General features: G+C 35.4%; 1 protein-coding gene and 2 pseudogenes across 1 annotated transcript; all 3 read right to left on the reverse strand.

Annotated features, from left to right (window-relative positions):
• Window positions 1–1234: 1234 nt before the first annotated feature.
• On the reverse strand, window positions 1235–1765 carry LOC120149463 (annotated as a pseudogene).
• An 8696-nt stretch (window positions 1766–10461) lies between these two features.
• On the reverse strand, window positions 10462–10993 carry LOC120149415 (gibberellin-regulated protein 12-like). The gene is made up of 3 exons (XM_039162208.1): window positions 10910–10993; window positions 10781–10811; window positions 10462–10643 (listed from the first exon to the last, which is right to left on the reverse strand). The coding sequence occupies exons 1-3, from the start codon at window positions 10991–10993 to the stop codon at window positions 10462–10464; spliced, it is 297 nt and encodes a 98-aa protein (XP_039018139.1).
• A 325-nt stretch (window positions 10994–11318) lies between these two features.
• On the reverse strand, window positions 11319–12031 carry LOC120149414 (annotated as a pseudogene).
• Between the last annotated feature and the right edge of the window lie 2711 nt (window positions 12032–14742).

Raw genomic sequence — 14742 nt, forward strand, 5'->3', positions numbered from 1 at the left:
CTTAATTGTTAGATGCAAGAATTGGTTGTGTTTGATTTCATTGAATGATGATAATTACTATTTCAGGTCGTGCAACTATGGAATCCGCATCCATTTGCTTGAATCTGAAAGTGTTCTGGCAGCAAAGAAAGAAAAAATCATTCCAAAGACAACAATATTTCATTCCAAATCAATGCTCCGACATGAAGCCGGTGATGCAGAACTTCAAGAGATGAAAATCAAGTACAGGGCGGCCATAGTTACATGGCTACATAATTCGACGTTCCTGATGGTTACATGGTTGAGATTGCAACTGCCAAAACTTCCGTCCTTCCACTCTACTCTTGCCTTCTCAAGGTACCTAAGTCTACGATGCAGTTTCTTTGTTGTATGGTAGGTTCTTTTATGCATTCATCCACTGTAACTGTAGTTTTATTCATATAAATGCCTAGAGAAGCTGGCTGCAACCATGGGCTGAGAACTTCCGGGAAGCAAAGCAGAAAGACATCTCGTTCCGGACTAGCCGTAATTATGATGAAAAATTTGGTGATAGACTTGTTGGACGTATCAATTTGACATGCATGAACAGAGATGAGATCTGATGCTGAGAAAATATGACATATATGCCACTGCTGTAGAATGTAAAAAATTTTCGAGTAAACATGGTTGAGAACATTATTTTCGCTGATGGTGATGATTTTGTCCGGCATTGGTTGTTTTCATGAACTTGAGTATGTATTCTGATAATAATGTTCTTCGAGAACATGATTTATTTGCTTGGCTTCAACCACCGTTGCCATGCCATGCTCACAAGTTCATTTGACTGCACTTAATCACTGATCCTGGAGACTGAAACCAGGTTCCTTGTCCTTGAGTCCAAAATTTCGATGAAAATAGCTGACAAGTCCCTCTATTATATCTATATCAATTTAGTCTATATATTATTGAAAATGTTCAAATTAACTCTCTACTATTAAATGGATCAATTGGTCCCTATACTCTTAATAAGATTATCCTCTCATCTAAGGCAACCTTACTCCACAAGGAATCGCATCAAGAAATGAGCACACACCATCGAGCTGCATGCCATTGAGCTCATATATAGCATAATATAAACGCTTTAAAAAAATAAAAGCATCACCAACGTTTATCTTTTTATTTTGATCATCAACAAACATATTATTTCAAGACGAAAGTTTTTCAACATCTCAATTTATTCTAGCATTTTAATTGGTATTAATCTGTAATTAACAAATCAAGGACATTTATGTTTGCCTTCCTTAGTCTTGATGTTGTCGTAGCATGACACTCCAGTGTGGCCATAAAAACCCGAAGGAACACAAACACCTCTTACAACAGTAGTTACAGAATTCCAAACACGCACTCTTATATTGTGTCTTCGAACACCGAACGTTACAGGCGTTCGGGCAATCTGCATATCCAACAAAATAAGGATTAGAAATTCGGCTGAATCAATCAATGGACATCTCTACTTAATCAAACTTTCAGTGAATCGGATTATTACGATGGAACATGACAAGGTAAATAGAAAATAGAAATTTGAATATTAATGCATTTACCTTGGAGGCGAAGTGATCCTTCCCCACCAGCCTGTGGACATGAAACATGTAGAATTAGAGAGATGCAATTCATAGTTTATAATAAATCAACATTCAATGAGAAGGAAGGGATGATAAATAGATGCAGTACGTTTACTGTTTGAATGGTGAAAGTGGAAACAACAAGGACGAGGGAAGGCAAAGGGAACGCATGAAAACCTAACCATCTCGATATGTTTCTTCGTTTAGGGTTTAGAAATCATGTAATTGTTATCTGCTTTTATAGAAATGTATACAATAAAATCTCTTTAATTGTTATATCTTCTTTTATAGAAAATACAATAAAAATTACAAACAAGTTTTGAACTTTCTATATATATATATATACCTAACAATATATTCAGCAATCATATATAGGGTAAAATAATAATTTAGATCTCTTTTAATATTGAAATATGCAATTTTTCTTCCATGATCCTGATGGTTACATGGTTGAGATTTGCAATTTGACATACATGAACAGAGATGAGATCTGGTTAATAAGAAAATATGTCATAAATGGCAAAACTTCTATGTAGAATGTAAGAAAATATTGTAATTGGAGTAAACATGATTGATAACATTATTTTTGCTCTATTAATGGATCAATTTAGTCTATCTATTATTGAAAATTTCAAATCATCCCTTATAAGTATTATATCAATTTAGCCTATCTATTATTAAACGGATCAATTTAGTCTATCTATTATTGAAAATGTTCAAAGTAATCTCTCTACTATTAAATGGATCAATTTGGTCTCTATACTCTTAAAAAGAATCAAATAAGGTATCAAACAATCCACAAAAGTTATACAACCAAGGAACTTGATATGAGTCCTCTTACATATGTGTCTTGTTATGGAGAGTTGGTAATTAAGTTATGGGAATTTCCCTTGTCAAAATGGTTGAGTGGGTCATGATCTGGACTCTTATCACTCCACCGTAATTAACAGGGAGTTTCTTCAATCTTAATCTTTTCAATAGGTTAAAATCAAATCTCAATTTTTCTACAGGTATGGTGGAGACTGCATATTACTGAATGCATTTCTTTGGAATTCTGATCTGGAGACTCTATAAGCAAAGATGCAATTTTATTTTCAAGGGCAAGGTTTGGTCTACCCCATCCATCATCCAGTCTGCACGCTCTTGGGCCCAATCCATCCGGGCTAAAACCTCTTCCATCGCCACCAAAGCAAATGACACACCTAGGAATCAAATTTGGAGACCTCCCAATCCAGGGGTGGTCAAGCTCAACACAGATGGTGTTGGAAATATAGACTGCAAAATGAGACTTTAGCGATTGACTGGACAATATAAAAAATTAAAAAATGAAACACCAAAACCGTGTCGTGGTGAAAACCACTGCCTTAGAAACAAATTCGTCCCGATGTGTGTAATAGTTACTTCAGGCAGATTGTCCCCCAAGGTTAACACGATCGCTCCAAATTCCATACACCCGAAACTGGAGTGGATTGCCAGTGACACTGCTCAACAAAGAGAATATCTCGATATATGTCTAGATGAGAGGATATGAGAGTGTTGAATGTGTGTTGAGAGTGATATGAAGCTCTCTATTTATAGGCTAAGCTTTAGGGGTAAAATTGTCCAACGTAAATCAGATACAAAATATGATTAATTTCTGAACTAAAATCATGTCTGAAACTGTTGCAATAAATGGATGAATTTAACCTCAATTCAGTCCAGGTTCATGCTTTAACACTCAGTCGTTTGTAGCTCCAGGTAATTAACTTTGTAACTCTTGTAATTACCCTATAATTGGGACAATAAACACTCTGAATAGAGCTGTAAAATTGTCCAAATTCATTTAACGTTTCACAAACATGAATTCAGAAACTGAAAATTTAAAATTTTAAATTGATCTGAGTAATTAATTGTTACCCTCTGAAATTTAAATCGTACAACAACATATAAATATCAGACAAACATTCTTTCAAAAATCTTTTTTATCATTTATGCTTGAGAAAAATCCTTACGAATTTTCTCTAAAAAGATATTATCCACGCGGATTTGTCTTCGACACGTATTGCCACGAGCCATGAGCTTGTCTTCGTCCACGAGCACGAGCATAAACAAAGGCGTCGGTGTGTGAGATTTCCCTTTGTTCTTTATCACTCAATAAAGGATGAAAAAATGAACACTATAAATACCCCAAGTCAAATGGTATTTCCCACTCAATGTGGGATAGTGTTTTTCCACATTACCAATAATCCTCCACTAATACGAAAGAATTCTTCTGAAACTCAAATTAAAACCTTCTAAGAAGAGCAATAGCAAAATTAGTTGTTTAAGCACTAGTAAACGTATCTTGAACTAGTACATAGTGATGATGGGCAATCATTCTCTTAGATAAGTGAAACTAGTCTTGAACTTTCTAAGATAAGGGTAAACTCATAATACACAACTAACCCCTTCAACCAACAAAGTCCTTGATGTGTAAGATACATATACACGAGTGTATATCAGACCATCTTACATCAGGATTCTAGTAAGTACTCTAGAAAAATAGCCCAACGTTTTTCATAGAAGATAGCTAATCCTTCTCATTTACGTATGTTATTTCATCAGGTTTATCTCAATATAAACCACCCTAAAAATGGGCTATGAAATAATTAAGAGCCTTTTATAATGGTTCAACCTCTAAAAGATTATGGTGATTTTCTTCAAGTTCACTACAAATGAACCACCCAAATTCTGAGATAAGAAATCATTAAGAATAAATATTCAACCTCTTTAGTCGATGAGTTCAATATGTCCTTCTCACTATGACCATCCAAACTTAGGATTTGAATTCATTAAGAGTTTTCCTTAAAACTCAACCTATTTTAGCAGTAAGTTCATCTTGTCCTTCTCAATTAGGACTACCTACTCAACTCTGGGTTATGAACTTATTAAGAATAAATATTCATCCAAGGTCGGTAAATTCATCAAGTTTTTCTCTGTAAGACCACCCAAAACCTGGGCTATGAATTTATTAAGAGCAATCAAGCTCATCTTGTGAATGCACATTGTTCGTCATAGGGATAGGTTGATAAATGTACATTATGAGTCTTTTTCATAGTTTCATTTGACCTAATTGAACTTAGATAACTAAGTTGGGTATCCACCATGAATTCCTGAACCAATGGGTTTTAAACCCACATTCATCAAAGAATCTAAGACCAATTTTCATCTTAACCCTTTGGTAAGTGGATTTGCTAGATTCCTTTCTGACTTCACATACTCTAAAGAGAGTACTCTATTCCTTATTAAGTGTTTAAAGATTCATGTCTTATTCGAATGTGTCTCTTCTTATCATTGTAAGTTTTATTCTTGGCCACACATATCATAACTTGTGAATCACACAATAAAAAGACTAAACGAGTCGGTCTTCCCCACAACAGAATTTCAACTAACAAATTTCTGAGCCAATCGGCTTCTTGCCTAGCTAAGCCAAGAGCTATAAACTCTGACTTTATAGTGGAACGAGCTATACATGTTTTCTTCATAGACTTCTAAGAGATCGTTGCTCAACCTAAAGTAAAAACATACCCACTCGTAGAGCTTACCTTATCATTATAAAAAACACAGTTGTCATCACAATATCCTTCTAAAACTGCAAGATAGCCAACAAACTTAAGTTTCCAATCCATCGTATCCTTAAGATACTTGAGTAAGCGTCAAAGAGCAATCCAATGTTCACTACTTGGACTATAAGTATATCTACTAAGTCTTCTTATAGCGTAGACAATATCAGGTCGAGTGTAGTTCATTAAGAATATCAAACTTCCAATTATTTTAGCATATTCACTTTGGGAAACGATACTTCCTTTATTTTTAAAGAGATGTCTGCTAGGGTCATAAGGAGTTCGAACATAGACAACATCAAAACTGTCAAACTTCTTTAACACTTTCTCAATATAATGTGTTTGATTTAAAGAAAATTCATTTTCAATTTTTGTAACTTTGACCCTTAAGATCACATTGACTTATCTCAAACCGGTCATCTCAAATTTAGTAGATAAGAAATTCTTTGTTTTGTTAATGGACTCAATGTTAGTACTAAAAATCAACATGTCATCTACATATAAACTTATGATGATGCATCAGTACCGAACATCCTCGAATACACGCATGCATCCGAACCATTCATAACAAAACCAAAACTCATGATAGTTTTGTGAAATTTCTTGCACTAATATTTAGGAGCTTGCTTGAGGCCATAAAGTGACTTTTTTCAGTCTAAACACTTTGGCTTCCATGGCAGACGCCTCAAAGCCAATAGGTTGCTCCATATAGATCTCATCATCTTGATATCCATTCAGAAATGCAGTCTTTACACCCATTAGATGTACTTGCAACTTGTGAATGGAGGCTAGCTTAAATAATGCTCGGATTATTGAGATTTTTTGTCACGAGAGAGTAGGTATCGGAGAAGTCTAAACCAAATTTTTGAGTGAACCCTTTGACGACTAGCCTTGTTTTGTACCAATGGATCGAACCATCTGGTCTGAGTTTCTTTTGGAAGACCCATTTATTGATGATCGATTTAAATCCCTAGCAAGTTAACCAATTCCTAGTATGATTAGACATTATTGATTCTAGTTCATCATTAATAGCGTTTTTCCAGAAACTAGCATCAATTAATCGTATAGATTCTTTATATGTCTTAGGATTTTCATCTAACAAAAACATTTGAGCTATAGGATTAAAAAGGGTGTTTAAATTATTTATCTTAGTAATAAAGGAAGTTATGAAATCTGGTCCAAAAGTGGTTTTAATTCTTTTTATTTTACTTCTTCTAGGCTCGAAATTAGTCTATTGAGAAGACCTAGTAGGAACACTAGAAGAAGTGGATGATAATTTTTCTATTTATGTTTCCTCGTTTAATCTAGGTTTCTTTAGTGGAAATATATCTTCAAAGAAAACAACATTCACAAATAGAGAAGTCTTGTAAACACATGAACTTGTATGCGACATTGTTTGTAGCATACCCAATAAACACTACGTCAACGGTTTTCGGTCTCATGGTGGACATCTTAAAGTTTGGCAAGCCGACTTTAGCTAGACGCCCCCACATTTCAAGTATTGTAGATTTGGAGTGTAGCCTTTCCACAATTCACAAATAGAATGGCTTCCCCTACATGTTGTCAGCTAGTCCAGAACTTATTAACAATGAATTAATCATCTCTTTTAAAGTTTATTTTTCCTCTCGGCTATATCATTATATTCTAACCCTTTTAAGAAATTTGATCCATATTCACCACCTCTATCGAATCTAACTTGTTTTATTCTCCTATCAAACCAATTCTCGACTTATGCCTTATAAATTAGAAAGAAGTTTTCAACCTCATATTTAGTTCTTAGGAGATATACTTTTTGTATCTTGAAAAGTCATATACAAAAGTAATATAGTAGTGTTTTCCTCCTTTACTTTCAGAGATTCTAAAGTCTGCTAGATCAATATGTATAAGCTCTAATAGTTCAGTCTTTCGCTCAGAAACAATCTTAAAGTGAGGTTTATGATGCTTGGCTTCTACACAAATTTTACATTTGTTAAAGCTAGTTATGTATAGTTTAGGAAGAATATTCATTTTCATCAGTTTCTTTAAAGATTGAATATTCACATGACCTAGTCTAGCATGCCACATATCAATAGTCTCAACAGTGTAAGTAGAAGTAACTATATTTTCATTAAGTTGAGTTTCTATGACAAATAAACCCCCTTTTAGAAAACTTTTCCCAACATTATCATTGTTTTGGGAAAGTACAAGTTTATTTGCCTCAAAAACTAACTTAATGCTTTCTTTATTTAAAAGTCCATCACTCATTAAATTTCTACGCATGATAGGTACATACAAGACATTATTCATGGCTAAAGTTTTATCAGAAGTCATTTTGAGTAAAACCTTGTCTTTTCCGCACTTCAGAGTTGTTGGAGTTTCCTATGTACAACGTTCACCTTTGGCCTCATCCTCGAACTCGGTGAAAAATTCCCTCATTGCATAGAAATGCATGAAAGTGCCAGTGTCCACAACCCACTTAGTATTGTTCTCCAAAAAAATTACTCCCGAAACCACCGTAGAAATGACATCATCAATATTGTTCTCCGCAACGTTCAACTGTGGTTTGCTCACATTCTGACGGTCGGAATGGTGTTGACACTGGTAGGCTTTGTGGTTGACTAGTCCACAGACATAACACTTGAAGGATTTCCCTTCAGCTTTGGGCTTCCCTGGTTTCTTGAAGTTGGCATTCTTTCAAGGTTTTGTCATCTTGTTTTGATTTCCTATTTAAAGTTTGTGGTCTTTTTGAACTTAGGCCCTGAGCCAGTACCAGACTCAACCAAGTTATCTTTAAAAGATAATTGACCAATAGAGTTAGTAACCTTATCCTTTAACCGGTTAGCCTCCTCTATCTTCATATGGCCCACGAGCTCCTCAAGTGAAATATTCATCTTTTTTATGTTTAAGGGAGTTGCAGTAATCTGACCCAGACTTGGGCAACTTCTTGATTAGAACGTTGTCTTGCAGAACTTCACACATCTGCATTCCCTCAATAATGATGTCGGAAACCAGCTTCTTGTAATCATGGACTTGATCCATGATCGACTTGTCGTCGGCCATATGAAATCTCATCCACTCACCAACAACGTACTTCTTGATGCCTGCATCGTCAACTCCATACTTCTTCTCCAACATTTCCCAAATCATCTTGGTGCTCATTTCTTTTAGGAACATGTCAGACAACTTGTTAGACATGTGACTTAAGAGATGGCCTTGCACCGTCTTGTTATCTTTCTCTTACTTTTTGGTGGCAGTGACGACAGTAGTAGTAGCAGCGAAAGTAGAGACAACATCAGGTGTGGTTTCATCACCAGTAGCATCAGTTGTAGTTGGGGTAGTCACTGGAGTAGTTGGTAGTGGCTTCAGCAGCACGTAGTTAAGATCAAACTGCTTGTAGAAAATCAGAATCCGCCACTTTCAGTAATTTGAACTATCTAAGGAATCGAGTTTGGAAAGATCAAGGATAAACTTGCTCAGTGGTGTTGACATTTTGCATAAATGAAGTTTGTTTCTAAATTGTTGGAAATATAGATTGAAAAATGAGATGTTAGCAATTGATTGGACAATATAAAAATATTGAAAAATGAAAAATCGAAACTATGTCGTGGTGAAAACCACTACCTTAGAAACAAATTCTCCCCGATATGTGTAATCGCTGCTTTAGGGGGATTGTCCCCTGAGGTTAACACGGTCACTCCAAATTTCGTACACCCAAAACTGGAGTGCACTACCGGTGGTATTGTTTAGCAAAGAGAACAACTCGAAATATCTTTAGATGAGAGGATATGAGAGTGTTGAGTGTGTGTTAAGAGTGAAATGAAGCTCTCTATTTATAGGCTAAACTTCATGGGTAAAATTGTCCAATGTGAATCATATATAAAATCTAATTAATTTCTGAATTAAATCATGTTTGAAACTGTTAAAATAAACATATAAATTTAACCTCAATTCAGTCTAGGTTCGTGCTTTAATACTCAGCTGTTTGTTACTATAGGTAATTAACTCTGTAACTCTTATAATTACTCTATAACTGGCACAATAAACATTCTGAACAGAGCTGTAAAATTGCCTAGATTCATTTAACGTTTCATAGACATGAATTTAGAAACTGACAATTTAAAATTTTAATTTTCAGAAATCAAAACGACAACTGATTAATTAGTTGTTACCCTCTGAAAATTAAATCATACAAAAACCTATAAATATCAGACAAAAATTCTTTTACAAGTCTTTTTTCATCTTTTATGCTTGAGAAAAATCCTTACGAATTTTCTCTAAAAAAATAGCATCCGCACAACACATGTTACCACGAGCTACGAGCACAAGACAGGCGGCGGCAACGCACGAGATTTTCTTTTGTTCTCTATCACTCAACAAAGGATAGAAGAATGAACACTATAAATACCCAAGCCAAATGGTATTTCCCACTCAACGTGGGATAGTGTTTTCCGTATTACGAACAGATGGAGCTGTCAACCAGTCCATGATGGAAGCGACAAGTGGCGGAATATTCCGTAATTCTGAAGGCGTTTGGTTATCAATCTATTACCGCAGCATTGGTCGATGCTGTGTCCTTCATGCAAAACTCTGGGCCCTCTTTGATAGTTTGTATATCACTTGGAATCGAGGCTACAAATGTATCGATGTTGAGCTGGATAGTTAGGAAGCAATCAATATCCTCTCCTTTTCCTGCGCTGTCCTTTGAACCGACCATTAGTCGCAGAATTCGGGGAATCCTCCAACGTCAATGGAGTATTAGGATGGTTCACATTACCGTATGGAAGATGCGCTCACCCTACTTGACCATTCAGTACCCGATGGGCTCTTTGAGCTAAACGACCCACCTAATGGAATTCATCGGCTTCTCCAACTAGACATGGATCGTTGGAGAAGTCGCATTACTTACTGCTAGCTTTCTATTATTTGTAACCAAAAAAAATGGTTGAGTGGGCGAGAACACCTAACGAAGAGATACTGTATAAAAATATTTAAAAACTAGTTTATAGTACGAAATTATCGTATGGATTTAAGATTATCTTCTCATTATCTAAGGCAGCACATTGTCGAGCTGCATACCATTGAACCCGTATCTATAGCATAATATTAAACCTTAAAAATAAAAATAGTAGTAACATTATATTTTTATTTCAGTCATCTACGGTTAAAAACTTGAAGTAATATTTTTTTCTCAGATTTTCTAAAATATAGCAACAAAATCATGTAATTGGAATTAAATGGCAGCATATTATTGCAAGATAAAATTTTCAACATCTCAATTTATTGTAACATCTTTAATTGGAAATTAATCGTATTATTCATAATTAAGGACATTTATATTTGCCTTCCTTAGTCTTGATGTTGTCGTAGCATGAACATTCTCCAGTGTGGCTATAAAAACTCAAAGGAACACACAAACACCTCTTACAACAGTAGTTGTAGAATTCCAAACATGTACTTTTATGATGTGTCTTCGAACACCGAACATTACTGGCGTTCGGACAATCTACATACAACAATCGATTAGAGAAATTCAATTTGAATCGATCAAAAGACATCTCTAAATATAATAAAAGTTTTAGTGAATCGAATTATCACGATGGGTATATAGAGAATGGGAATTTGAATAATAATGCATTTTACCTTGGAGGAAAAGTGATCCTTCCCCACCAGCCTGTGGACATGAAACAAGTAGAAGTAGAGAGAGATGCAATTCATAGTTTATAAATCAAAATTCAATGAGAAAGAAGAGATGATAAAGAGATGCAGTACGTTTACTGTTTGAATGGTGAAAGTGAAAACAGCAAGGACGAAGAAGAAGGCAAAGGGAGCCCATGAAAACCTAGTCATCTTCATATGTTTTATGGATTAGAAATCAGAATTGCAAATAATCAAGTGTGTGCTCTAAAACATCCATGAATCCCTCTTTATATAGTCTAATAGCAATGTAAAATGCATCTGTATTTAAGATCCCTCTTTAAATTGAATTATACTCATCCTTATCCATTATTAGGAGAGTATTGCATCGTGTCGTATTTTCGGGGCAAATAATTATTCGTTAACGTAGTTTCATCCCTAGGAGTAGACAATAAACTAGAAGTTCAACGTTAATCTATATAATCCACAGATCAAATAATGAAATCCCAAATTTCAGGGTTGGAATTCGACAGTTTGGTGAACAAAATAAATGATCAACTATTTCCTTGTCGTGATCGGATAGCCAATTCCATGCCTCGTGGTCGGAAAAACTACGAACAATAAGCTGCAAATCAGCCCAACTCCGACCGGTGCAATGCTCAAAACCTCCTCGGTTTCATGTTCAGGTGCCGGGTAGAAGCAATTCAACACATTCTTGTCTCTCAAAGCTACTGCACCGAACACGAACACCGACAAAACAGCGTGAACGCCATCGATAAACTTGAGTCTATACTTGCTCAAATCGGGCAAACTTGAATCTTTGGGATCGGGATAGTCAAACAAGAACAACCCTTTGAACGTCGCGAAACCGAATAAACTCGTCCGTCGGATGCCTCGACGCTGTCGGTGAAGCAGGCGAGGAAACAAGAAAGGGTGAGGAGGAGGAGGAGGAGGAGGAGCGTCATGGCGCGCGTGGCGGGATCACACGACCCGTTGTTGGTGAAAACCGGCACTAGGAGCTGGAAAGCTAACAGCGTGCCTGTAGGAAGAAGATTGGCTAAGTTTGCCGTCCACGTCAAGGTTTGCGAGAGTGCCCGTCGAGATAAAGTAGGCTGCTGTGATTGAGATTTTCGTGTTTCACGGTCACGCTCGCTGCTGTTGCCGCCTATTGAATGAGATGTTTGCTTGGAAACAGCAGCTCTCGGTCGCAGCGACGCTCCCGACATTGCCAAGTGGTGGTTGAAGGCAGTTGTTAAAGAAAATCTTGGTGTTGACGAATGAAATATGGGAGTTGGAGGATGGTAGGTTAGCCATATGCGAAATATAAACAAGGGTTAAGCGTTGTTGCTTGAATATGTCTACAATCGGTTGTTTCCACGGAATTTTAATGGTAGATTAACAGCTAAAGACATTATCAACTCTCATAATTGGGAGTTTGTAATATTTAAATCGATATCATTAAATTAAGTTAATTAACTGCTTGATGTCCAAGGAAGCATATGCCTTAGGGTACACGTCTATGCTTCTGGCTAAGTCTTCAATTACTTATTTATTAGGTTAATGAGGTAATCAGTTCATTTTACTCCAATTAAACACCAAAAAATAAAGAAAATGTTTTCACGAAACGAACACACCCCAAGTTTCTTTTCTTAAATTTTGTTAACCAAAATAGTCGAGAAGATGCTGTGTCTGCAGATTTCAATGATTTGGAAGTAGTTAACTCAGACCCTGCTGAGGCACGAGCCCAGGAGCAATTCATCTTCATCGTCCTCTTCAAGTGACAGCGACGAGTCATTTAGTGCTGAAGAAAATAGATGACTCGTTAATAGTTGATAGAGGGGATCATGGAAAGCAGAAAGCGAGTAAACTACCTAAGAAAGGGAAGAAAGATGATGATAAGCCGGCCAGGGTTTTGCGTTCTTCCCTAGGACACTCATACTTGCTGCCTCGATCAGATTCAGTGCCATCCTTAGTCTTAGATGAGTATATGCTCACCCTGAATTTTCTTTACTTAATTACTTATTTTATTGGTTATGCTCATCTCATATGAAAATTTTATGTTATTAATATATATATGTTCACCTTTAAAAATATTTTTAGATCCGATAAAATTATACAAAGTCCAGTCGCAACGTCCCTTGTTCTCCGGTGGATCCCGTCATTCTCCCTGGTCAATAACATCCCAGCAGTCCACATTGAGCCGTGGGGAATCTAGTGAGGTACAACAACAGCAACCGAGTTTAGTCATTACCAACCTCAATAAGGGACGAATGCAAAGAATTTTCTTAGATGTGAACTTTTAATATTTTAGATAGATACAAACATATATAATTTTAAGAAATAAAAATAATTTATCAAAAGAAAATATAAAAAATATATAATATATGATAATCTAAAATTTTATAAAAGAAAATATAAAAAATATATGATAATTTAAAATTTTATAATAAAGATAAGCTTCTAATTTTAAATTGGCAGAATGAAACTCTCTCTCAACTCTCAAGCTGAAGGACCCAACTTCGCTAGTGTTCATCATCTCTTGAAACCTATTGAACTATTGATCATAATTCTCTATTTAAATTAGAAGAATGATTGTCACAAGACATTTTTCTTATCAATCACCGGCTGATCTAAGTTGTGTTTGGACAAGTACCCATATGAAGATCTAAATTCCCTTATTATTTTTCTATTGATTGTGCTCGTCCTAAAATTTTATCAGTGTCTACTCACATGAAATGTAACCCCTAAATCTAACCCAAGGAGAAATTAGATCGAATCTCTAGAGTCACGATAAGATATGTCCCTCACAAAATCAATTTTGATTTTTGTAACTCGTAAATAGATGTAAAATACTATAAGGCTTTGAAAAACCCAAACTACTAAATATTATTAAATAATATATTAATGGAAAACAAAAAAAAACCTTCTCAACCATTCGGAAAAAAATAAAATAATGCCCAATATCCCAAAATAAGTAAATCTTAATAAATATATCCAAACAAAATAATAAATAAAGAAATTAACAATAAGTCCAAATAAAAATTCATACTATAGAAACAATGAGTTTTGTAGTAAGATGCAACTCCAAGTACTGGGTCTTAGCTCGAGTATCTGAAAGAAGAGACTAAAGGGGAGTAAGCAACGAGGCTTAGTGTGTCTCCAAGGTGCATATATAAACAAGTACAAGCATAATCTGAAGCATTCATAGATCATATTCACATACCAAATCATCAACAAGCATGACAGTTAAGATGTTATGCAAATGCTCATGCACCCACCCATACACCAATCTCGCCCAGAAGAGTGGGTTCCCCAGAACCGTACTATATTCATCCCTCACACCATGTAAGTGGGGTTTGTCACAAAGGCGAAGGCCACTGAATTTGAAAAGTGACATTCATCCCATCGAGTAAATGAACTGAACTTCCCTATCAGAAAATCTTCCCAATATGAATGCAAAATGACAACATAACTGATGTTCGATCTAATCCGAATAATAATATTTCTGAGGCATCTAGTAAATCCGAAACATATTATGAGACATTTAATTCAATTATGACAATGTATCACAATCAGACATTTTTATGAACACATAATCCCAATTCCGACAGGTTCACAAAGTCGCATGACATAAATTCTAATCAGACATTTAGAATTTGATACTTCAGGTTCATTTAGGATTCAAATGAATTAGGAATGTACTCAAGAACCTTTATATCCAAATTATTGAAGATTCAGATATAATAGGAGTGATTCTATTAATCATGCAATCATAAGCATTTTTAATATTATGATTTCTGAAGAATTCTTTGTAATTTAACCCAATAAGAGTAAAACGATAATTTGCAGTATTTAGAAATTATCTCAAATTATTAGGATTTCGAGTCAAATCGAACTAAACAAATCCCACCACTGCAATACTTACCAAACATTCGGACTGATATACTTCACTTCTTAATACTGACTAC

The sequence above is a fragment of the Hibiscus syriacus genome, unplaced genomic scaffold (assembly GCF_006381635.1).
Source record: "Hibiscus syriacus cultivar Baekdansim isolate YM2019G1 unplaced genomic scaffold, ASM638163v2 tig00111005_pilon, whole genome shotgun sequence".
Lineage (NCBI taxonomy): Eukaryota > Viridiplantae > Streptophyta > Magnoliopsida > Malvales > Malvaceae > Hibiscus > Hibiscus syriacus.

Excerpts from the sequence above, each read along its gene's own strand:
- LOC120149415 (XM_039162208.1), bottom strand. The coding sequence starts at position 10,993 with ATGAAGATGACTAGGTTTTCATGGGCTCCCTTTGCCTTCTTCTTCGTC. Across the intron at positions 10,812-10,909 it reads TCACCATTCAAACAGTAAAC|GCTGGTGGGGAAGGATCACT; the intron begins GTACTGCATCTC and ends TCATGTCCACAG. Across the intron at positions 10,644-10,780 it reads AGGATCACTTTTCCTCCAAG|ATTGTCCGAACGCCAGTAAT; the intron begins GTAAAATGCATT and ends TGTTGTATGTAG.